This window comes from Podarcis liolepis (assembly GCF_965112155.1).
Source record: "Podarcis liolepis genome assembly, chromosome: 4".
Lineage (NCBI taxonomy): Eukaryota > Metazoa > Chordata > Lepidosauria > Squamata > Lacertidae > Podarcis > Podarcis liolepis.
The window spans coordinates 72,457,493-72,481,190 of NC_139558.1; the positions used below are offsets into that span (position 1 = coordinate 72,457,493).

Below are 23,698 nucleotides of genomic sequence, written 5' to 3' on the forward strand. Positions count from 1 at the left end.
TTTAGGGCTTTCAAGGTCAGCACCAACACTTTTCAGATTTCAGTGCTTGGAAACATACTGGGAACCAATGTAGGTCTTTCAGGGCTGGTGTTAAGATTCCTATACACAGTTTTTCTCAACTATTCAGAAATCAGGCTCATTGAGTTGAAAGGGACTTAAACCCAGGCAAGTATGTTTAGGATTGCAGTCTATTACTGCAAGCCTATATTCCAGACACACTGCACCCTACCCACTACCTTGACTGATTCCATTAGGTGATCCTGCCTGATAAAACCATATAGCCTGATACTAGATGGGTTTATAAGAGACAATTCTATGCATACACAAAGAAGTTGCATCAAAATTTGAGAGCTGAATAAAAAATGTATAGGATTTTGCTGTTCTGTTTATCTGCATATGAGCAGAACCTTAATAGTACTAAGATTTCACAGAAATCTGAGACAGGCACTTGACTGGCATGTTACTAGATTTTATACTGTATATCAATGACATACAGTACAGAAAGGTAATTTCATTTTCCATATTCATTGTTTGGCCTTATTTTAAGGAGTGGAGAGAAAGTTCTGAAGAGCAGCGGTAAAGCACATGCCGGGCATTCAAATTTTTTAACATAGGACTGGAGTCGTTTGTAAGTAGACGAAACTGAGGTAGACGCTCCAAAGTTGTCCCTATGTAATGACTTCAGAGTTGTATCATAGAATAGAACAAGAAATCTAAAACCAAAGATTAAGCAATCTTCAAACGAGGCAATTTAATAAATTAGCTATTGTCCTTTCAATAAATTATTTTACATTGAGTTCACAATTTATTATGCAGCCATACGAGTAAAAAGAACAAACAGTTAAGTACACTGGAACGTTTGGATGGGATATTTTGCCTGCTTTAAAGATGGCGGCGGCAGCCGAAACACCGGGCTCTAGTATCGCTTGCGCTTAAGCAGCCACTAACCCGAGCCGAAGCAGGCATCACTTGCCCGCTCCAAACATGGCGGCATTTCCCCCGCCCCCAAACCCCTTCCCTCATCTCCGTTGAGGGCTAGGCGACATCTATCCCTGACCTCACTTCCGCTTGTGCAGCAGCCATTTTGTCTTTCCGTTGATCCTGCTGCCCGAGCTTCTTCCTCCCACCCGTCGCCGCGGACCGCGAAACTCCAGTTCCACCCCCTGGGGCCTGACTCTAGTCTAGACCCGACGGCTTGCTTTTTACCCCGCCAGGCAACTTGCTTTCCCCCCCGACCACTCTCGCCGCCACCCCCCTGCTCCCCGTTCTTGCTTTTCCCACCCATTCAGCCTGGTTCCGTCTCCTTCGTGGCAACCTGTGACAGGAGACGCTTCCCCCACCCCAGCCTCCCCGTCCTCCTTCGGCTCCGAGGGACCCCAAGTGCGCACCCCACTTCCCTCAGAAGGCTCGGCTGTCCCGATCCTCCCTCCGCCGCCGTGGGGGCTAGAGGAAGAAGCGAGCCTCGGGAAAGCGAGTGAGGAGGAGGAGGGCAAGGTCCGGGCGGGCGTCCCTCCCTCGCGCGCCCGGCCATGTCGAGCGAGGAGAGCTACCTGGCCATCCTGCGCTACCTGACCAACGAGCGCGAGCCTTACGCGCCGGGCACCGAGGGCAACGCCAAGCGCAAGATCCGCAAGGCGGCCGCCTGCTACGTGGTGCGCGGCGGGACCCTCTACTACCAGCGCCGGCAGCGGGACCAGCAGCGCTTCGCCGAGCTCGAGGTGGTGCTGCAGGCCGAGCGACGCGCCCGGCTCATCCGGGCGGCGCATCTGGAGCCCGACGGCGCCCACCGGACGCGCCTGCAGACCTGGCAGCGCCTCTCCAAGCGCTACTGGTGGCGAGGTGAGCGGACGGCGGGGAAAGAGGGGGGGAGAGCGGGGAAGCGACGGGTCTCCGGGCCCGAGCGAGCCAAGCGACACGCGCGCCACTCGCCCGCCACACCTCCTGCTCCGGGCTTGGAGCGAGGAGCGCCGCCCCTGGTCTAGGCGGACGGAGCTCGCCACCTCCTCCTCGGAGCTGCTGCAAGACGGGTCGGAGGAGAGCGAGGGGTTGGCTGTGTCCTAGGACGAACTCGAAGGAGGAGGGGTTCCGCTTAAACACACACACACACACACACACACACACACACAAATAATCACCCACCGAATGCACCCGAGCCTCGTTCCTTAGTGAGCGTGTGCTCGCCTGTCCGGCCCCAATGCAGCATCCCTTGCAGTCAGAGGGCGATGTTGACAAGAAGAGTGGTGGGCTGCTTTGTGGATTTTGGCTGTGGCACCGAGTCTTAAAGTGAAAAAGGTGAATCAGTCGCTAACCCGATTTTCAGGTGTCTTCAGCTCAGTGTCCGTCCCCCCAATACATTTTGAAACTTAGGTAGATGCCTCCTTTTTGTTTTAACGTTTATCATTTTACATAGATCACCTGTGTTCAGAGGGCTTTGCCCTGATCTGGTTCTCACAAGGAGACTCTCAACTAAGACACCCCAGCCACTTGTCCTCCCTGTTTGTTTTCCTATTTGTCATGTTGAACTAAGCCATACTTTGGCTTAGCATGTTGGTCAAACCCAAGGCTCACGGTTTGGCTCTGTCCAAGGTTTATCCTGTGACCAAGCAATATCATGATTTGACTGGGAGACCTAAACCATGATTTAGGAGCAAGACGGTGGCTGAGGTCTCCTCTCCAGGAGCCTTCATGTTTGTTCTAAGCCATGATTTGGCTTGGTGTGGCAAGCACTATCTTACTAAGTACTGTATTATAATAGTCAAGTGGTCAGTAGTATGCCTAGATGGGAAGTCTAGTTTCAACTCTGCTCATTGGGAAACAAGTTCTGCTGATTTCAGCAGATCTTCAAGTAAGTTCCTATTTCCAGATGAAAAAAATCTATTCCAACCAACTGGATTAATTTTTGAGTAAACGGGTTGACTGCAAGTTGTTGTTTTTTAATCTTGGAAGCGCACTTCGTTTTTGCAAGGTTTTTTCTTTCTTTTTTTGCATAACTATAAAGAGCAAAAATGAGAGCAGACATTAACATGGTTAAGTGGATAGTTCAGCTGTATAGAATGTGCTAATGTGTTCATTAGATAATATAACTGTTTCAGAGAAGATCTAATACAGTGGACCTGCAGAGACATTAATGGTTTAAAAACAATTATTAAGAATATTTTAATTCAAAATATGAGGTTTTCCTGTATATCTAGCACAGTATCTTAGAATAGAATCATAGAATCATAGAGTTGGAAGAGACCACAAGGGCCATCGAGTCCAACCCCCTGCCAAGCAGGAAACACCATCAGAGCACTCCTGACATATGGTTGTCAAGCCTCTGCTAAAAGACCTCCAAAGAAAGAGACTCCACCACACTCCTTGGCAGCAAATTCCACTGCTGAACAGCTCTTACTGTCAGGAAGTTCTTCCTAATGTTTAGGTGGAATCTTCTTTCTTGTAGTTTGGATCCATTGCTCCATGTCCACTTCTCTGGAGCAGCAGAAAACAACCTTTCTCCCTCCTCTATGTGACATCCTTTTATATATTTGAACATGGCTATCATATCACCCCTTAACCTCCTCTTCTCCAGGCTAAACATGCCCAGCTCCCTTAGCCGTTCCTCATAAGGCATCGTTTCCAGGCCTTTGACCATTTTGGTCGCCCTCCTCTGGACACGTTCCAGTTTGTCAGTGTCCTTCTTGAACTGTGGTGCCCAGAACTGGACACAGTACTCCAGGTGAGGTCTGACCAGAGCAGAATACAGTGGCACTATTACTTCCCTTGATCTAGATGCTATACTCCTATTGATGAGGCCCAGATTTGCATTGGCTTTTTTAGCTGCCGCGTCACACTGTTGGCTCATGTCAAGTTTGTGGTCAACCAAGACCCCTAGATCCTTTTCACATGTACTGCTCTCAAGCCAGGTGTCACCCATCTTGTATTTGTGCCTCTCATTATTTTTTTTTTGCCCAAGTGCAAAAAATCTTATTTGGGGTTTGTTTTTAAAAGCCTGTAATGGGAGAACCACACAGAAACAAGACTAGCAACTCACTGCTGTGTAGGCAGAGGACCAACTTGGTAGGGATTGTAGACTCTAAACATTGTCTACAAAGGACAAAAAAAAACCTTTAGCAGCATTATGCACAGGCTTGCTTGTGAACCAGGAGCATTTCTCAGAGGGTCAAATAATGTGACTTGGCAATCGGTCTAACAAAGACATATCTGCTGAGGAACTTCCTGTGCTGTTGGTTCCAAAGTATGGGGATTGCAAAAGAAAAAAAGCGGTGGGCAGGCCCATGTTGCATGGAAATGTGTGCAGCTTTCAGCAAGTGCATCATTACCATGATTTGGCACATGGATCAGGAGGAAGGGTCAAGTAAGCAACATGGAGATGCAGCTTGAAGGAGTGGATGTCTTGAATTGATGCATGCAACTCTGATTTGCACTAAGTCACACAAGGAGGTCTGGTAGAAGGTAGAATTGTTGATTCTTGTTGATTCTGTTTCCATACAGTCTGAGTGGAATTATCATCAAAATGAAAGACAAATATTATTTTCTAGAATTACATGCTGAATATTACCTGAAAGGACAAAGGTGAATGCATCCTTTTTTGCATCAATGAGATAATATTTACAATGATTTATTTTAATTTTTTGGCATGCCTTTCTTTAGGTATTCTGAAGCAAGTTAAAGATTATATTAAGGAATGTAGCAAATGCCAGGAAAAATTGGATCGTTCCAGATCTTTGTCTGATCCTTCTGAAATGCTGGAAGAACTAGGTTTAGACACAATATCTCACGAAGATAGTAATGAAACAGATGATGAATTAAGTAACTCAGCGTCGCTTCCAGCAGCTTTGCCAAAACCTGTGAAAAAGAAGCCAATAGCCAAACATGAGCTTGTTTTTGTAAGTAACTTTTTATACAATCTGGTACCAAGGTTTATTTTATATTTGTATTACTTAATGATGTAAATAAAAGATTTAAGCTAGGATTTACAAGTGAACAAAGTTTAAACACACTGCTTGTTACTTTTTCTTTTTTAAAAAAATCCCAGGTTGATAGTAAAGGTCTTGTGAAACAAACTTCTCCAAAGCATTCTCTGTCAGTCTTAAACCAACTGAATCAGCAGCGGCTTTCCAGTCAGTTTTGTGATGTTACTTTGCTTATTGAAGGTGAAGTGCACAAAGCACACAAATCTATATTGGCAGCCAACAGTGAGTACTTCAGAGAACTTTTCATCGAAAAAGGAGCTATTTCCAGTCATGAAGCTGTGGTGGATCTTTCAGGTAAACTGATCTAAGCAAAAACAACAACCCATAAATAATGGGGTGGTTTTTTTTTGGGGGGGGGCTATTCAGAATTTGTTTGGTCAAATAGAAAAGATGTTGAAAACCTGTAGAGTGTCTTGTCCCATCCCCCCAACACCATCAAAGAGGAGTGAATGATTTCATTTTGTCTGTTTGCACACTCTGCTTAGATTGATAGGTAGTTGATTTAGTCAGACAAATTTCCCCAGCTGGTTTATTTATTTAATAGATCTTTACCCTGCCCTTTCAGGACAAGAAACTCCCCCAAGGCTTAGAGTAATTCTTTATTAAGTATATTAATTACAGATCAAAAATACTGAAATAACCAGATAAAAGCAGCAGAGAGCAGTGACACACATTAAAAATCAATAAAACTCTGAACAAAACAGAAGTTTTTAAAGATATGCTGAAAGGCAGATAGCAACAAGGCCATACATACTTCCCTACAGAGAAAATTCCACAAGATATTGGGTCACCGCTGAAAAGAGCCTGTTTGAGGCTTGCCATATTATAAACCGTCCTGTGATCTTTGGATGAAGGGTGGTATAGAAATTATACATATGAATGATCGACCTCGATGGAAGGCCAGAAAGCTGTTTGTGAGCAGGATGCAGGGCTATATACATGGCCTGATCCAGCAGGGCTGCCCTTCAAGACATGCATACCATTCAGTATGATATGCTGTCTCCAGAACTAAGTCCCAGAGTTTCTTTGTTTCTGCTGGCATTTCATATGCACAAACAGGAGGAGCTAACAGGGTGTGGTAGTAGAGGACAGAGATGCCAGGGACACAGAACTACTGCTGCTGATATGTGAGTAAGGAAGTTAGGTCTCTGCTGTCCAGAGTGTATGGGAGAAGTTGCATTAGATCCCAAATACAGGGAATAATATACTGCTGTACTGGCCATATTTAGAAATCACGCATCCAGAAACATAAGACATTAAAACAAAGTGAACTTAAAGAAACTAGAGAGTGTTACATTTTGCTGCAGAAAAGCCTCTTAAGCATGTTTCAGACAAATGGAACCTCTCTCTTTCAGCTTGTATAGTTTCCCCAGAAAATATGTTAGGGGTTCCTATTCAATAGAGACCAGAGCAGGCAACCTTCACTTTGAGAGAGCTTCTGGGACTGTCATATGGATAGGCCACACAGTGTGTGATTTCTAAAATCCTTCAGCTGCACTTCTAAGGTATTCCTCCCAAATTTGCCTAATTTGTCCTGGCAGTATTCATTTTCTCTTCAGAACTCCAAGAATGTGGTCATACAAATCAAAAATTATCCCTGAGGACTTTGTTCATATGGTTTGAGGCTGTTATTATAGTTAGCTGGTAATGAACAGAACCAGCAATTTATTTCTAAATAGTGATCATCTCTTAAAACCCTTTTGTCACCTTCTTCCTTATTTGTTGCAGGCTTTCGCAAGGCCAGCTTCCTCCCTTTGCTAGAATTTGCTTACACCTCAGAGTTGACGTTTGATTTCTGCAATATGGCAGCAGTAGCTGAGCTGGCCCAACATCTCGTCATGACAGAAGTCCTGGAAATCTGTGAAAATGTGCACAAGCAAATGGAAGATAAACAAATCACAGTGTACCAAAAAGGAGATGTTCAGATAGTCGAGGTAGCGCAAACTCTTTTAGAGCAGAACGAAAGTGAGGTAGCTCAGAATCTTTCAGAGCAAAACGAAAGCCCATTGAACCCAGCAGACAGCGTGGAGCAGCCTTTACCTACAGAAGATGCTGCAGCAACTGTGAATGGAACATGTTCGAGTACTGATGTGGAGGAAATGGCTACGCCTGAGGCTGCGCCGCAAACTGCTTCAGAGCCTCTCGTGGACAATCCTCCAGAGCCTCTAGTGCAATCTACTTGTGTAGAAATGACCGAAACTGAAGAAAAAACCCAAATTGTAGAATGTACCACAAGTCAGACTGTTTCTGTAGTGCAGTCAGAGCCTCCAGCAGCAGAACAAGTCATTATCAGCACTCGGGCAGAAAGCGATACCGATCAGAACGATGGAAGTGAACAAAATGTGATCAGCGAAGCAAATGCAGATGCTGCCTCTGAAGATAATCGGGAAGGACTTAAGCGAAAACGTGGCAGGCCATGTAAAATGCAGAGCACTCCTCAGTCTCAGTCAGAGACCTCAGTTTCCGGTCAAGATGACACCTACAAAAGCAAGCTACGTCAGCGTTCTGTGAGTGAGGGAGGCTATATCAAGTTGCACAAGGGCATTGAGAAAAAACTACAAAATAGAAAGCCGGCAGCCAAATCAGCCATTCAGCAGGTATGCTCAAAATCTTACCGCCCAAAAAACTTTGTGTCCACTGAGCTATTTGTTTGCTTGTTCGTTTGTTCGTAGTAATAAGGATATATCTTTGCTTCCCTTTCTTGCATTTCAATCCCAGCAAGGCTTCCAAGGTGGTTTACAATAAAATTTAATTTTAAAAGATGTAATGTATACAAAATCGAAACATCATCAGATGTAATGATTAAAACAGTCAACAAAAGTAAATTCAACAGTACAAGAAAACAATTCCAGTTCCACTGTCCGTTTGCGATCTCGCTGCTTCCTGCTGTACCCTTAATATCAGGGGCAGACATAACAGGGCCTTGCCAGAGCATGTGAATTCACTAGAAAGATATGCAGGAGATATTCAAGGACCGCTTTTCCCCATATCAAGGCCTAGAGGGTGGCAACCTGAGTACAGGCCTTTTCTCTGGTGACTCCTTGTTTGTAGAATGCTCCCCCCCAGGGAGGCTAGCCTGTTGCCATCATTATATATCTTTAGGCACCAAGCAAACAAAACCTTTCCTTTATAACCAGGACTTTGCCTTCAGCTATCTTTGGCCTTTTAGAAGTGGTTGGGATGTTTTTAATATATTTCTGTTTCCTCTTCATTGAAATATATCTGTGTGGGGTTTATTGTCTATTTGTTTGGTTGTAAGTTGCTTTGGCCTGGGCGAGATAAAGCGACAGACAAATTTAATAAATGATGATGATTTCACTGTGAATATGCCCTAACTTGTTCCTTCCTTTCAGGAGGCTTATTGCAACATTTGAGAACCTATGAATTAATGTGTAGAAGCCTTGAGTAAGCACAGCCTATATGTAAACTACTTGTACAGTGGTACCTCGGGTTACATACGCTTCAGGTTACATACGCTTCAGTTTATAGACTCTGCTAACCCAGAAATAGTACCCCAGGTTAAGAATTTAGCTTCAGGATGAGAACAGAAATAGTGCTCTGGTGGCACGGCGGCAGTAGGAGGCCCCATTAGCTAAAGTGGTGCTTCAGGTTAAGAACAGTTTCAGGTTAAGAATGGACTCCTGGAACAAATTAAGTACTTAACCCGAGGTACCACTGTAGAGTGGTTTGGTAATGTGTAAGCAGAAAACTGTAATCACAGCTTCACCATGACATGCCTCTTAATTCAAAACTAGATTTGTGCTCCATTATTGAACACTTTGGTCATTGCAGCTCCTATGTTGCTCTATATAGAGGTGAGCATGCACCAAAAAGCGTCGCTCCTTGGAGTCTACATGTACAGCATGAACATCTGTAGCAAAGGATATGGCAGACATACAGCTGTACATGTGAAGACTTGAGTGTGACCTGGGTCCCCAATCATGTAGAATTCTAGCTGTACACACAAACGCTTTGGTGCTAACATACATTGGTGCTGTACACACAGAAAACAGGTGCTGGAATAACCTGGTACGCTTCTGCTCCTGTGGAGAGGGCTCACATGTCTGAAGAGGGTTCACATGTTGTGGAATTCTGAGCTAATACGAGCATGTAGGTTTTATGGGGAATATCACATATATCTTCCTCATGTCCCTTCGCTAAAATTGCTGAGATATTCTAAAAGAAAACTTCCTTTGCTATTTGGGTTGTTGATTTTACAGTCCCTCCCTCCCCCTATGTAATGTTAATTGTAACCAATCCTTTTCAATTAGGTTGCCATGAAGCTAGTGCAAAGAGGCAAGAAGATGAAGCAGCCCAAGAGAGACACTTCAGAGCACAGTGAGACAGAAGCTCAGCACAAGTGTGGTGAATGTGGAATGGTTTTTCAGAGGCGTTATGCTCTTATAATGCACACGCTGAAGCATGAAAGGACAAAGAATTTTAAATGTCCAGTAAGTTTCCCCTTAAAATTACTCTAAACTGGCACTTATGTAGCAATGCTTGTTCATGCATTTATTACTTAACTTTATTTTTTTATTTTTAAAATTGTACAAACTACCATTTAATACAGAGTTTAAAAACGGCTCAAATGTTATGTAAATGTTAACAATAAATTAAAAGCATCATGCGATTGAACGTTCCCTGAGATTTGTCATTCAATAATTTAAGAAATATAGATCTTTCAATAAATCTGTTGGTTTTGTTAATCTGTGTTGTCCTAGAATATATTAATTTAAACAGTCTCTCAGTAAACCATAATTTCTCAAACCAATATACAGTATTGTTAGAGGAGCATTGTTTCCCCATGTTGTTTTTTGCTAAAATTGTTTGGTTTCCTCTAGCAAATTGACATATGGAACTGTGTTTTTTAGATAACCCCAGTAGTATCTTAGGATACCAAAGCTTAGGTTACCCAAGTGTTTTTGTAACTGATTATATTACAAAAGTTCTGAAAGATAGGAAATTCCCAATATATGTGCAAAAATATCTGCCTGTGTCATCCCACAGCTCCAGCAATTGTCCTGTCCTTTTCTATAAATCAGGTTTAATGTGTATGGTGTTAAATTCCATTGCTATTAGATTTTAAAATTTCCCTTTAAATTTGCTGAAATTAGCCTGGCTAGGGAATGAGTACATAAGCATTTCCATTCATCAGTTCTCATTTCATGTCCAACATCTCTCTATTCTTTAAATGCTAGATTAATTGAGTTGTGTACAGCCTACCACTTCCCTTTGATTTGGCATTTAACATTGCAATAATCTCCCAGCGTAGTTTCTCAAAAGATAACAATTCCAACTTAAACTCTCATCGCTGCTCTTAAATATGTTTCAGCTCTCCAGTCAGATAGCTTAGATTCATAGTCTTGGAGTGTTACAAGGCAAATGTTGTCGCCATTCCTGTCTGCAATTTGTAATATGCATAAAGTTGAACAGACTTTTAGAATGAGTTGTCACAGATCTCTTAGTCAGATCTATGCATTGCTATTTATACATTACTTTTATCTGTAAGGTATGCAAACCTGGAAGTAAGTCCCTTATCTAGTAGATGGAGAGAACTCTTCCAGCTACAAAACTGGTACGAATGTTGATCTCTGATTCTTAGTGTTAAGATTTCATGTGACATATCAAAACAATTTTATGTTTCTCAGCTGTGCAAAAAAGAGTTTCAGTATGGTGCCTCGCTGCGAGCCCACCTTGTTCGCCATACCCGAAAAAACGAAGTGACTGTTGCAACTGCCAGTATAGAGGAGAGTGGTGCAGCTATGAAGGGCAGAACTAAACGGGAGTTTATCTGTGATATATGTGGAAGAAGTTTGCCTAAACTCTACTCTCTGAGAATCCATATGTTGAAACATACAGGTGTAAAGCCACATGCATGTAAGGTAAAAGTAATGCTTTATGGTCTCACATTTTTGATGTATTTCTTGCGATATTTTAGCCATGTGGCTTAAAGCTTATATGAAGTTCAATTGCTATCTGAAAGTAACAGAATTCATAACAATGAATACTGCTGAAATGAAGGAAAAGTGGATGGGAACTTTGTGTTAAGTTTTAATATAGCCTTGAAAAACCTCAGTATTAGGCTGTGAAACCTTTCATGAATTATAAACCATAGTTAAAATCTTGATTCTGCAATACTTCAAAAAGGTGGATGCTATGGCCACCATGCTTCATTTACTTAATCCTAAAGGCCTAGATTTCAGTTTGAACTTGCATTGGCTCCATTGATACCTAAATAATATTTAGCTAAGTCATACTCAGAGTAGACATCTACAGAGTAGAGTTGAAATCAATTGAGGTAAGTTACTGAAGCCTATTGATTTCATTGTGTCTGCTCTGCGACTAATATTGATATCACCCAGCTACTTTGGCCTTCATATGTATTGGGTGAAATCCAATGCTGCCATTCCACTGGCAGAACAGCTTTTGATCCAGCAGTGGTGTACAGACAGGCACAGGCACTTCAAGACCTCCCAACAACCCACTGGAGGGTTGTGAGGGCTGCAGAGGGAATGGACATGGAAGAAAATCACCTTTTCTTATTTTAGCTGATGCCTCCACTGGATCAAAAGCTATTATGTGAGCAGAACAGTAGCGATTGATTTCATTGATTATAAAAACATCTAATTACATTTGCAGGTGTACCATAGGTGTTGGGAGTTTAGTAGGCAGACTTGCTACGTTTATTTTCTGTTTTGCAATTTTCAGGATTGAAATTTGAATTGTTCATGCTAGGTTTCTAAGATCATCAATTACTATCTCAGTTTGCACTGTCATTAAAGGGTATGCATTACCTAAAAAAGATTTCTCAAGTGCTCTCTGTCTCTCTGGAGCTTTGAGTTTTACTGGAATAAGTTTTTTCTTCATCACTGAAATGCTAAACTACTTCTGCACGTACAAATTGTGGGCTGTATCCAACTAAGTAGATCTGCTAGCACAAGGATTTCTGCTTTCACATGGGAGGTTTGCCACCCTCTCTTCTCCCACATGTCCATTCCGCACTCCCCAAATCTGCTCCAGAGGATTGGGAAGCCCCCCAGAACAGATTTAAGGGGGCACAGGAAGAGGAGAGGAGAGGGAGATGAAGTCCCTTCAGCAGCCAAAGGTAGTTGCACTAGTGGATCTGTTTAGTTGGATACTAAATCCCTTTGTCTTCTTGTCTCCTAGTTATGCCATAAAACTACTCTTACTTTACCATCTAATGCTTCCTTTATCGTAGGTAGTTGCTGTCTGTTTGGAGGGATGGTAACATTTGCTGACAATTTGATCTCTTGCAGATTTGTGGAAAGTCGTTTACTTACAAACACGGTTTAAAGATGCACCTCGCGCTCCATGAGGCACAGAAGCAGTTTAAATGTGAATTGTGTGATAAGTCTTTTGTCACAAAAAGAAGTCTTCAGGAGCATATAAGCATTCACACAGGTAAATGAGAGAGACCCTTTCTTATTAAGGAAAAAGTAACACCTGCACTATGCTTTCATGGGTGTATAAACTGAATGCACTCAAACCACAAATATTTAGCTAGTGGTTTCAGTTCAGTTCAGCATTCCAGCCATAAGTGATGAGGGAGCTGAGAGACTAGAGCTCTCCTGTTTCAATTTTCAACTGGCAGCTTTGAATCGGTATATTAAATTCAGCTTTATTTTATATTAATTGCTTATTTTATGAACATTGTTGCTGATTCATGGTGTTAACAGTTGAATCAGCTAAAAAAGGGGAATGAAATTATTTTCTCCACATCCCTTACCACAACTTATCTCCCATTTGTCTGTAGTACAGGGTGAGGCTTTTCCCTTTGTCTTCTTTGTAGTACCGCAGTCTCTTTTCTGTAGCCACTGCCTGACTGTTCATCATCTCCTGTGAGCTTCTTCCATTTCCACAGAACCATATCTCTACAAATTTCTCTACAATTCTGATGCCTTCTTGGCCCTGTTGTACTCATTCCTTTCTTCTGCCTTAGCTGGCTTCTTCTAAAGAATGTTTGAATTATTGGTCAGTTGAATTGTTAGTCAATTATTCAATGCCTAAATATTTTTCCTACATGTGTAAAAAGACTGGAGGGTGGTGCAACATGCCTTAGCTGCCCCTGTGCCATAATTGTCAACAACATATCTACCTACTCTCAACTTTCTTTCATCCCATTTGCTGCCTCTACTCCCTTTTCTAGTGAATATTCTTCTTTTTCTTCTTTGTTAAACTTGTATACCACCTTTCACCTGAAGATCACAGTGCAGTACACAGCATAAAAAAAGAAAACAAGAACAAAAAATACATAATTAAAAAACATAGCATTTTGCTGACAATGGACTCCAAAACTCCGGTCTTGTTATAGCCTACACTCCCTGGTAGATGGAGCCTAGTTGGGCTCTCCGTCAGTCAGTCAGTCAGCAGAGACTGGAGTGGGAAAGGATTCCTTCTGAGGACCAAAGATGCAAAAAAAAAAAAAAAAAAAAAAAAAAGGCTGGCTTCCTGAAGAGGAGGAATTCCAGCAGCTGTGGAGGAGGGCCAGATGAACAGCTCACTTCTTCCACTGATGGTCTCTAGCTGCTATTATCTCTGAGAGCAAAGTATCTATTTTCCTCAGCTAACCTCCTTCCTGTTATATTTGCTCGCATTGTCTTCTCTCATATTTTAGGCAAAACCATGCAAGGAAATGCATTTCAAAAGCATTTTTAATGTTAAAAATAATTTTGTTTTTTTGCCTTAAGTTGAATACGATAGCATCTATTAAAGCCATTGCCGCTATTATTTTGTCAGGAGAATCAAAATACTTTTGCTCACACTGTGGAAAGTCCTTCCATAGAGCTTCAGGACTTAGCAAGCATATAAAGAAACACCAGCCAAAACCTGAAATTCGGGGATATCAGTGTACTCAGTAAGTATGAAAAGAATTGCAAGCCTTTAAATGTTTTAAGTATATTTTTGCCAATTTCAGTGGGTATCAAAATGAATTCCCGTGTTACTTTTACAGAAATCTGCCAGGCTGTTTCAGGCAAGCCATGCCTGCTCCACAAAATATGATGTCATGTGTGGGGTAGATAAGGGTGAGGCTTGGCTCCCTGCTTCCCAGACACCTGACATTGTTGGTAGAGCAGTTGGTAGAGCATGAGACTCTTAATCTCAGGGTTGTGGATCCTGTATTGCAGGAGGGTTTGGACTATATAATCCCTGTGGTCCCTTTCCAACTCAACAATTCTATAGCAACCAGCTGGCTGTTGGGCGCATCAGAAGTGCCATACAAAGTACTTTGCATTTTGCAAGTGCTTTCTGCACATCACTTCTCAAGTGCCCAACAACCAGCTCACTGTGAGGCATTTGGGAAGCGCTGCACCGAGTGCTTTGCAAACCTTGTGCTTGGCGCTTCCCAAGCACTGAGTGCCGGGTTTCCAAAGCTTGCTCGCTGTGCGCAGGCAGCTCTTTCCAAACATCTGACAATTAGCTGGTTGTCAGGTGTTTGGGAAGGGTGGCACACAAGGCTGAACAAGCCCTTCAAACTGCTTCTCCCCCGTGGACCAACTTTTACAGGTGTCAATTGCTCAAAGCCACTTTGATTTCAGACACGTGGTTGGTCCTGCCCATCTGTCCAAGGTGGGTTACAGTGGTGGTTGGGAGATGAAGGCCTGGCCCACCTGACCAAAACTGTTCTCCACCCCTGGTATACATTATATGTGGTTTAATGTGAAAGCAGAGTTTTGCTCTTATCACACTTCCTTTCTTATGACTTGTACAGGGCGAGTCCTTTAAAAGAGGCCCCGTGGATACAGAGTACACATGCTCCACGGGGCATCTTTTAAAAGACTCACCCAGTACAATGTAGCTTGTGATAGCATAGGGGTGAGTGAGTGGCTGTGGGTTTCTTAGGGAAGGAAAGTTGATTTGTCTTTAAAAGGCATGGGAACAATTTTTCAGTAGAAAATTTGGGCTTCAAAATCAGACTCTTTTCTTTTTTACAAAAAAAATTATGTTATATTACACTTTGTAGCTAAGACCGCTATAAATCAAACAAGCTTGCTTGTCAAGAAAAAAAAGAAAGTGAATAAAAAGGGAGGGGGGAGGGAGTCAAACTGTTTTCTATAAGGGTAGAGGATTAGCCCGTCATCAGACTTTTGTAGCATAGCAAGTTGGGCCATACTTTTGTGAAGTATTAGACGCCTGTTAATGGGGATTATTTTTATAGGTTTTAATTTTTTTTACTAACATTAATTTCAGTGTATCTATTCTAACCTGCCACCCTGGGCTCCCTTGGGAGGAAAAGCAGGACAGAAATCTAATAAATAAAAATAAGCAACTCTCCAGATCCAGCCCATAGTTACATTAACATGAAATAACAGTCTAGTTGGACATGCAGCTTACAGCTGTACCTCAAATACCTTTCCCAGTAAGTTCCTTTAACCAAATGTGTACAATTGTGTACTGTTTCAGATGTGAGAAAAGTTTCTATGAACCCCGAGATCTCCGACAGCACATGAACAAGCATCTTGGGGTGAAACCATTCCAGTGCCAATCCTGTGGAAAGTGCTATAGTTGGAAAAAAGATTGGTATTCTCATGTGAAGTCCCATTCTGTTACTGAGCCTTACAGGTAAATCAAGTAAACTAGTCTAAGCTTTGAATAAATACTCAGATGATAAAGACCTGTAGCCAAGTCAGTGTGTACTTCGTAATTCTGCTTGTGCATAATGGAATGACTTTTGGATGCATATTTTAAAATTCTGTGTCATAGCCATCAGGAATGATTAATATAAAATATTTTGATTATCGCCTCAGCTTACACTTCCTACAGCTCCTTAAAGTTTCTTAATATGTTAAAAGGCAGCTTTGTACTCACCAAGTAATCTGATTGGGATAAAAATGACTTCCCAGCCCAAACACTTATTATTGTAAGAGTTATAAATACTTTTAGGACTTTTCTATCCTGCTCTAATTGTCTTCTCTCATTTTTTAGGTGCAATGTGTGTGGCAAAGAATTCTATGAGAAAGCTTTGTACAGAAGGCATGTTAAGAAAGCAACTCATGGGAAAAAAGGAAGAGCAAAGCAAAATTTGGAACGTATTTGTGAGCACTGTGGGAGAAAATTCACCCAGCTTCGGGAGTACAGAAGACACATGAACAACCATGAGGGTAAATCTGACAAGTTTAATTTTAAGAATAATGCCATGTTTCAATAAATGAACAAAAATTGGGACTTAGAAAACATTAAATTTAAGGGGGAAATGGTTCCAGTCAGCACTGCTTTCAGATGGGCTAAAAATAATGGACTGGGTATAAATAAATGGTACATTTATGAAATGACGAAAAATTAATGAACAAATGAGACTATCATGCAGTAGCCAGACTGCCATGATTTTCTTAGCTCTGTATAATTTTTCTACATACATCTTTGTAGAGGACTTCAGTGACTTTCAAGTATGCTTTATGAAACCAGCCCATGGACCTGATTAGACCCACTAGGGCTCCCCATTGGGCCTGCAATGCCATTTTGGACATGCCCAATGTCTTCAGGTGTGGGGCAGGAAGAAACCTTGCTCAGCTGAAAGGGCGTTTGCAGACCAAGCAGCTGATCAGTGTTGCATGGAAAGCCTTAAGCAAAGCACTGAGTAATGTATCAGTCAGCTGATTGTTGGCTCTTCAGCAGCACCTTTCAAAGCATTGTGCAAGAGCACTTTGAAAGGGGCTCCTGAAGACACCTGGGGGCAAAAGGTGATTGGGTGTCATGTGCCAAAGTTTGCCCACAATACGGGAGGGTAACCATTTGATCCACTGGCCAGATCCAATCGTCCACCCATGCAGTAAATCGTTAAGGAAAGTATTGTAATGTTAATAAAAACACTATTTCAACAAAGGTTCAAATGCAGAAAACGCTCCAAATGGCTGGTAGCAATATATTGTAACATGGGCAGATGAAAAAAGAGTGAGTGCTCTATTGTAATTTGGGGGTCTGAACTAATTGATACAGGAGTATTTCTTAATTACCCTTTTGGTAACCAGTAGGTTTTCCTTAGTCTTTCAAACGTTACCTCCTTTCTTTCTTATTTTGTTAAATAGGTGTTAAACCCTTTGAATGTCTGACCTGTGGAGTGGCTTGGGCTGATGCACGTTCTTTAAAGCGCCACGTACGGTCACACACTGGAGAGAGGCCTTACGTTTGTCCAGTATGCAATGAAGCCTACATAGATGCCCGTACCTTAAGGAAGCACATGACCAAGTTCCACAGGGATTATGTACCTTGTAAAATTATGCTGGAAAAGGACACACTTCAGTTTCATAATCAGGGAACCCAAGTAGAACATGCCATCAGCATTCTAACATCTGATGTGCCAGAACAAGAAACAGAGGTTTGCAGTGAAGAGATTGAAACAGTAGTAGTGACTGAAGAAACACTGGAAACAGGTGCAACTGCTGAAGACTGTACAACAGTTTCCACACTTTCTGACCAAAGTATCATGCAGGTCGTCAATTATGTGTTGGCACAACAAGGACAGAAAATGACTGAGGTCACAGAAGCCATTCAAACTGTAGAAGTGGAGGTAGAACATGTTTCTGATCCAGACTGAATACAAAAGTTCACGAATAAGGAAGGTGACCTGGGTGAAGCGGCATGCAATTATCAAAGTATTAACCATCGTACTGGTTGGATTTTTACAGTAATAGCTCCAGAACACTGCTCAGAGTTTCTTGAATGTGTAATACCAACCTCTGTAATAAAACACAAAATCAAAGACTTTCCATATAAGCCATGGACATGTACTAAGACTACTGATCAGTTGTAATCACTTAGTAAAATCTCAAAAATAAAGTCATTGGTGTGGTAGTGTTAGGTATGTTGTAGTTTTTGTTTTCCCCTCTGCAGTTTGCTTTTACAGTGGTACCATGGGTTAAGAACTTAATTCATTCTGGAGGTCCACTTTAGCTAATGGGGCTAAGTTCTTAACCCGAGGTACTATTTCTGGGTTAGCGGAGTCTGTAACCTGAAGCGTCTGTAACCAGAGGTACCACTGTATACTGCTGTTTTGGCTTTGTTGGGCAGTTTGGTATGCTACGGAGTTGTGCCAATCACTTAAAAACTCAGCTATGTTTGAAGTTCACTGAAAAGCAGGATAGGAGTTTGATCTGCAAGTTTACCTATGAACCTGTTATTGCTATAGATGGATATTCTGATCATGGGAAGGACTGAGGTGGTGAGTTGTACTCCAGTGTGTATGTTGGGGCAAATCTCTGCTGCATTGTACATTCCTGCACTTTTTCAGTTTTGTCTCTTGCATAACCTGTAAAAGTACTTTTAAGATTGCATGTCCTACAACTAGCAAACATATTTGTATACTTTATATATATATATGCTGGTGCAATTATGCTTCATTAAGAGCACTGTAAACAAAGAAAAACTAAGGAATGTGCTGTGTATATGAAAGCCAAGAGTGGTTATTTTATTTTGTTGTACATTTCAACATCCATGAAACCTAACTTTTGTATATGCAGTTTTGAGAGGTAAGGAAGTAAAGCCTAGTTGCCAAGATTAATAATTTTAAAAAGAAAAACTTGACCCATTAAGAGTTAGATGCAAAAGAGCACCATTGGGTTCCAATTGAGTTGTTTATCAAACCATAACGGATGAAATCTATATCCATAGCAGTGATATTGAGCTACTGTCGGTAAACTCTAATCAAGCCAATTACTATTTATTATAGAGGCTTGAAGTTTGTATTTGTAAAGAAATTAATTTCTGAATCAATTAGGAGCTAAGCTGTTACCTGTTCTCTGTAAAAACAGACCAACAGAACCAATGCCTTATATGAAGTACAGCATCTCCTCCCATAATGGGGATATTGAGTCTTTGTTTTCTGCAGATTGTAAGTGGTGATTGTCTCTTGTAAAGCTACCAGTAACAATTTACTGAAGCAGAAAGCAAAATTGTTTAGTGTCTGTAAATTATGTATACCTTGATTAGTCATATATTCAAGAAAACTATTCACAAGGACTATAGAACTCAGTATGCTTGTTAAAAAAAAATGTAACCATGTGAAACATGAAGGCAAGGGACGTGTAATGGGAGCAGACTTGGCTACAGGTTCTAGTCCCCCCCCCCCCCCGCTACTTTAAAAATACAGTCAAGCCAGCGATTGAATGGGTATAAGCACCACCATGTGGATCCAGTATGGCAACATCTGTGTCAGTGGCAACGCGGCTTCATCTCAAAAGTTGTTTAAAATATTATAGTGTCAGTAATGATGTCTGCTTCTAAACATTCTAAATTGTTTACTGTACACATAACTAGTTCAGGCTTTCACCTATCTTAAAAGAATCATGAAATTCCAGTTGAAATTCTGATACCTGGCAACAGTAGTTAACTTACAGGGGTCCAAGTTTTCATCTGTCTCACTCTGTTTTCATTAAACAAAGGATAGCCAGTTAAAGAATACTGTTGTGTTATGTTGCTAGTTGGTGTGAGAAGAGATGTGAAGTTGTTTGTTGTTCAGTCGTGATGTATTTAAAACATTGCTTCCTCCAGTGACGGCAAGAAGCCCTACTATTGCAGAAATTTAAATTCTCAGGATTATATCAATCTACAGTATAGGTATTTTAGTCTTGACCTTAAATCTAAACACAAATTTTAATAGTAAAAACAAACCAGTGCTTGTTTAAAACTGGAAAAGTATTCCTGTACTGCTATATTAGTATGCATGTACATGGTACTATATAAAGAAGGTATCTACAGCAAGGGACTTACAAGCAAGAAAAAGAGAAGAGAGCTACTGGGATGTAATTTCTCTGTTCAAAGGATAGGAGAGGCTATTCTTTCACAAAGTGGTTACATTGTAGGTAATGAACTGGAAGGGGTAGGACCTCTTATGCTCTTTCTGTAGTAATTTCTCCACCTTTGGTCCCCACCCTGCACTCAGCTCTCACCAGTGGCTACTAGAAGCTGTCAGCCTGAAACAGTGACCATACCCTTGGAAATGGCTTCAACTGGCCAGCTAAACCAGGTGAGGGTTGGTGATGGGTCTCAAACCCTCAGTAAGGTTGGGGCTTCCCCTGCATGTGAATACAGGCTCTGGCAGATTTAGTGGACAAGACCAATAGTGGGTCTAATAGTCAAAGTGGTGGTTTCTGCGCGTGCTGTGGACAGACGTGAGGGGCAGATGGCGCTTGTCAACCTGGGAAGGTAGCCCATCTAGGAGAAGGAAAATGATTTTAAACCTCTGCTGCCCTGTAGGATATCTGTAGGAGAAGAAAAGGCTAAGGAGTAAACCCTCAAGAGTGGAGTCCCTAAGATGGTTGGATGGCACCCTGAATGCCTCCTTCCAGCAACTCCTGCAGCCAAGCTCTGCTTTCCTTTGAACCACATCAGCAAGGGGTCTTGTAATGTCTAGGCAGCTCAGAACCTCCATACACACTGCCCAGACTTGAGCCCCAAGGCGGTCACTTCAGTGCTGCTAAAGCAGTGATTTGACTTCACTCCTGGAGGTGCATTCCATTGTCTCTCGAGACAGATGCCAACAACGCAGAAGGAGAGAGAAATGGAAGGATAAACAGGCTTGAATATGCAACTGGCTTGGTTACAGGAAAGCAACCTTCTTGCATGCAGGTACCCTTCAGATTTTTGGACTACAGCTCCCATAATCTCTTAAGCGTCGGCCATGATGAGAGCTGCAGTCCAGAACATCTGAAGGGTTGGGGAAGGTTGCAGTATAGTATTGGAGGCTAAGGTATTGTCAAAAAATTAACTCCTCAGAGCAAAGAGGAACCATCCATTACCCTGGTGCTGCAGCAGATGACATCACTATTGCTCTAATACTCCCGAAGCTGTACTCCCTTCTTAACTATACCACTTACAATGGCAAGAGTAGCACTAGCAATTGGTGTCATGCCTGACAGATATCTTCCACTGGACAAACCCAGGTTCATCATAGGCTTTGACAGCTACTGAAGTTAATAGGGAGTTTCAACTAGAGCGGAAATCTTGCAACCAGTAGTCTTCCTCTGCTGGGTTAAAAACCTCATCCCAGACACCCATACTGGTACCCAGTGGTAGTGGTGGGGTATTAGAAGCTAGGATCTGTTGGCCCATACTCCAAGCAGCTCTGGAAAATATCACAATGCCTTACAACCCACTCTGTAAGCAAAACTCGTCACCCTGAAATGCCCAATTACAAGACATTCTCTTGAACCAAGAAAGAAGCAGTAATGACTGATATTGTTCCCTGCACCCCTAATTTCCTAGTGCCTGTTTTACATTATCTTTTCAAAATGGTTTACGTATTGCTGCATCGTCTCAACGTTTTTCTATAATTCATTAAAATAGGTTTACTGCTATTCTAACAAAAGGCCTCAAACCAGCTTAGTGGCACATAAATATACAAATGACAACAAAACTTAAACAGCAACAGATTCCCTGATATATTTTCATTCTTCCTGAAACCACAATGTGGGTCCTCCGAAAAAGGAGCTCCACAATTGTAAAGATGCACTGGTATGTCTTAAAAGTCAGCACCTGCTCTTATTTCTTGCAGTTGATTTGATTCATTTTGACAGCTTCTGAGATGTGTATACAATATTGAACTTTTTTAAAAAACATTTTTTAGGATTCAATAGTGCTGGCACAAAACAGTATGCAAGCTTTTGAGTTTCCCAGAACTCTTGCAAGCCAGATATTAAGCAAAGGTGGCGAAAGTATGATAGTGTATGTTCTAGGGAACTTAAGCTTGCTCCCGATTTTGAAATACTACCTGTAATTTTATTAAATAGTGTAATAAACATGTTGCTACGCTCCAATCGTTACACCTGTGATGACGCATTTTAATTAAAATCAACAGAATTGAAGTACTTCTAACTGGCTTGCCACAGGTGCATGAACTGGAACTGCGCCAATGCCTGGAAACCAGCAGCTGGCACTTAGGAATTTTACATATCTTGAGCCACATAAAAATATTGTGCCAGGAGATGGGACTATTGTAGAACATGCTCACAATTTGCGTGTAGTGAGGAATTTGTGTTTTGTACTTCAGTTTCAGTCGAGCTAAGTTAAATACTGTAAGTGATCTCATGAAACTAGAAATGGGATGGGTAGAAGAAAACAGTGTGCTTTCTTTTTGTTGGTAGGGATGGTAGGTCCAGCTCTTAGTGATGCTCCTATCCCTTTAAAGTTCATTCAAACCAAAATTTTCATCTGCACAGCATTTCTTGTCACTGCAACTGCATGTACATGAAAGGATAGCTTTAGGTGAAATCATTTTCTGAGCGGCTCTTAGAAATACAGGAGCCCTCTCAGCTTGGTAACCTCTTGCCACCCATTTAAAAGTACAATTTTAATACTCTTGTTAATGTATCCCAAACAATAAAACAACAGCAAACACCAAGATGAAGTACTCACTACTACTTAGTTCAGCAAAAAGAGGCTGGTTAGATTTGTGTTCTTGCCTCACACTTTTGACATTTGACTTTGGGGGCAATACCAGCCTTATTGTATAATACCAACTATAGTATGATAGTGCTAGATTTATAGAGTAACAGCCTGGTCACATGCTTATTTGTAATGCTTCATATTTTATACTGAGCTCTATATATGTACACACAAATGTTCTGGCCCTCTGCTGTTTATTTCACATTTTACTTCTGTATAAGCAGACCAACATTTTGGCAATACAGCAGTTTTAATTTAGTTCCAATTGCTGGAATTGAGCAGCAAGTTTATAGCAACTTGTTAGCTGTTAAACAAATATTCCATATTCTTCTCTCCAATTACTAATTCTGCCTAGATACCATTTCACTATTAGGGCAGATTCAGAAACCTCCGTGAGTGCAGCTTTATTACCATAACTTGAATTTTTGCCAAATTCAGCCTGCTAAAGAGTACTAAATCAAGGTGAAGGCTGCTGAGCTGGCAGCATGTACCCCAGTTCCGATCTGGAGATAAGCAGACAAAGCAAAGGAGCAGGAATAGCACACTGAGATTCCTGAAAAAGGCAGTTGGCAGCAAGCTGCTTTTTTAAAAAGCATCCTGAAAAACAGGGTTAATGCTCTAGACACCCATTCCTGACCTCTATTTGACAAACAAGCAATGACAAATATTTTGTTTGCAGAGAGGTTAGCATGCAAACATATCAAATCCTCTAAGTGGCTTTCAGATCTTCACAAAGCCCTGTCCAAACCCATCATGGAACCCGCAGAGCAGCAGGAGACTGGAAAAGGTTTACACCGAGTTTATGGAGGGTAGTAGCCATGCCTGTTGTGCATCATCACCAGAAATGAAAGTGCCCCCAGACTTCTCCAATGGCTGCACAGACTAAAGATCATCAACAGAAAACATGCAGTTTTTCCAAGTACATTTGTCACTACTGATCTCACTGGGAAATCCTAGGAATCATGAGAACCCACTTTGAAAAATTCTTTTCTACACCAAAAGAAATCTGTGATAAGAAAACAAATTGAAAAAGCAACCCCTGCCTTTTGTAGAAGTAATGCAGTCACTTCAGTGGTCAGTATTCCAAATCAGAAAAATGAAGGGCTGATAACTTAAGCTAAACAAACTACTTACAGGTGCTTCATTAAAGGGTGGTAAATTATTAACTGGAGCACATCTTATATCTTGCTCTCTTCAAAATAGTTTCCAAGTCTGATTCATAATTTGTTGAAATTCATGGTGGCCTTGAGAAGCTCCTTTAATCTGGAAATCTTTATCTTAAATAAATTCTCCACTTCGAGAAGTTTGGCTAGTCAGATGTAGCAGGG

General features: G+C 41.5%; 1 protein-coding gene across 2 annotated transcripts; it reads left to right on the forward strand.

The window, feature by feature from the left end:
* Window positions 1-729: 729 nt before the first annotated feature.
* ZBTB11 (zinc finger and BTB domain containing 11) lies at window positions 730-19,388 on the forward strand. 2 transcript variants are annotated; one of them, XM_083500726.1, is made up of 11 exons: window positions 730-1,839; window positions 4,651-4,886; window positions 5,036-5,267; window positions 6,702-7,570; window positions 9,245-9,424; window positions 10,622-10,855; window positions 12,251-12,395; window positions 13,731-13,848; window positions 15,396-15,554; window positions 15,918-16,093; window positions 17,018-19,388. In XM_083500726.1, the coding sequence occupies exons 1-11, from the start codon at window positions 1,530-1,532 to the stop codon at window positions 17,524-17,526; spliced, it is 3,168 nt and encodes a 1,055-aa protein (XP_083356852.1). In that variant the 5' UTR covers window positions 730-1,529; the 3' UTR covers window positions 17,527-19,388. The 2 variants fall into 2 exon arrangements, with proteins under 2 accessions (XP_083356852.1, XP_083356853.1); XM_083500727.1 differs by lacking the exon at window positions 730-1,839 and adding an exon at window positions 2,671-2,845.
* The last annotated feature ends 4,310 nt before the right edge of the window (window positions 19,389-23,698 follow it).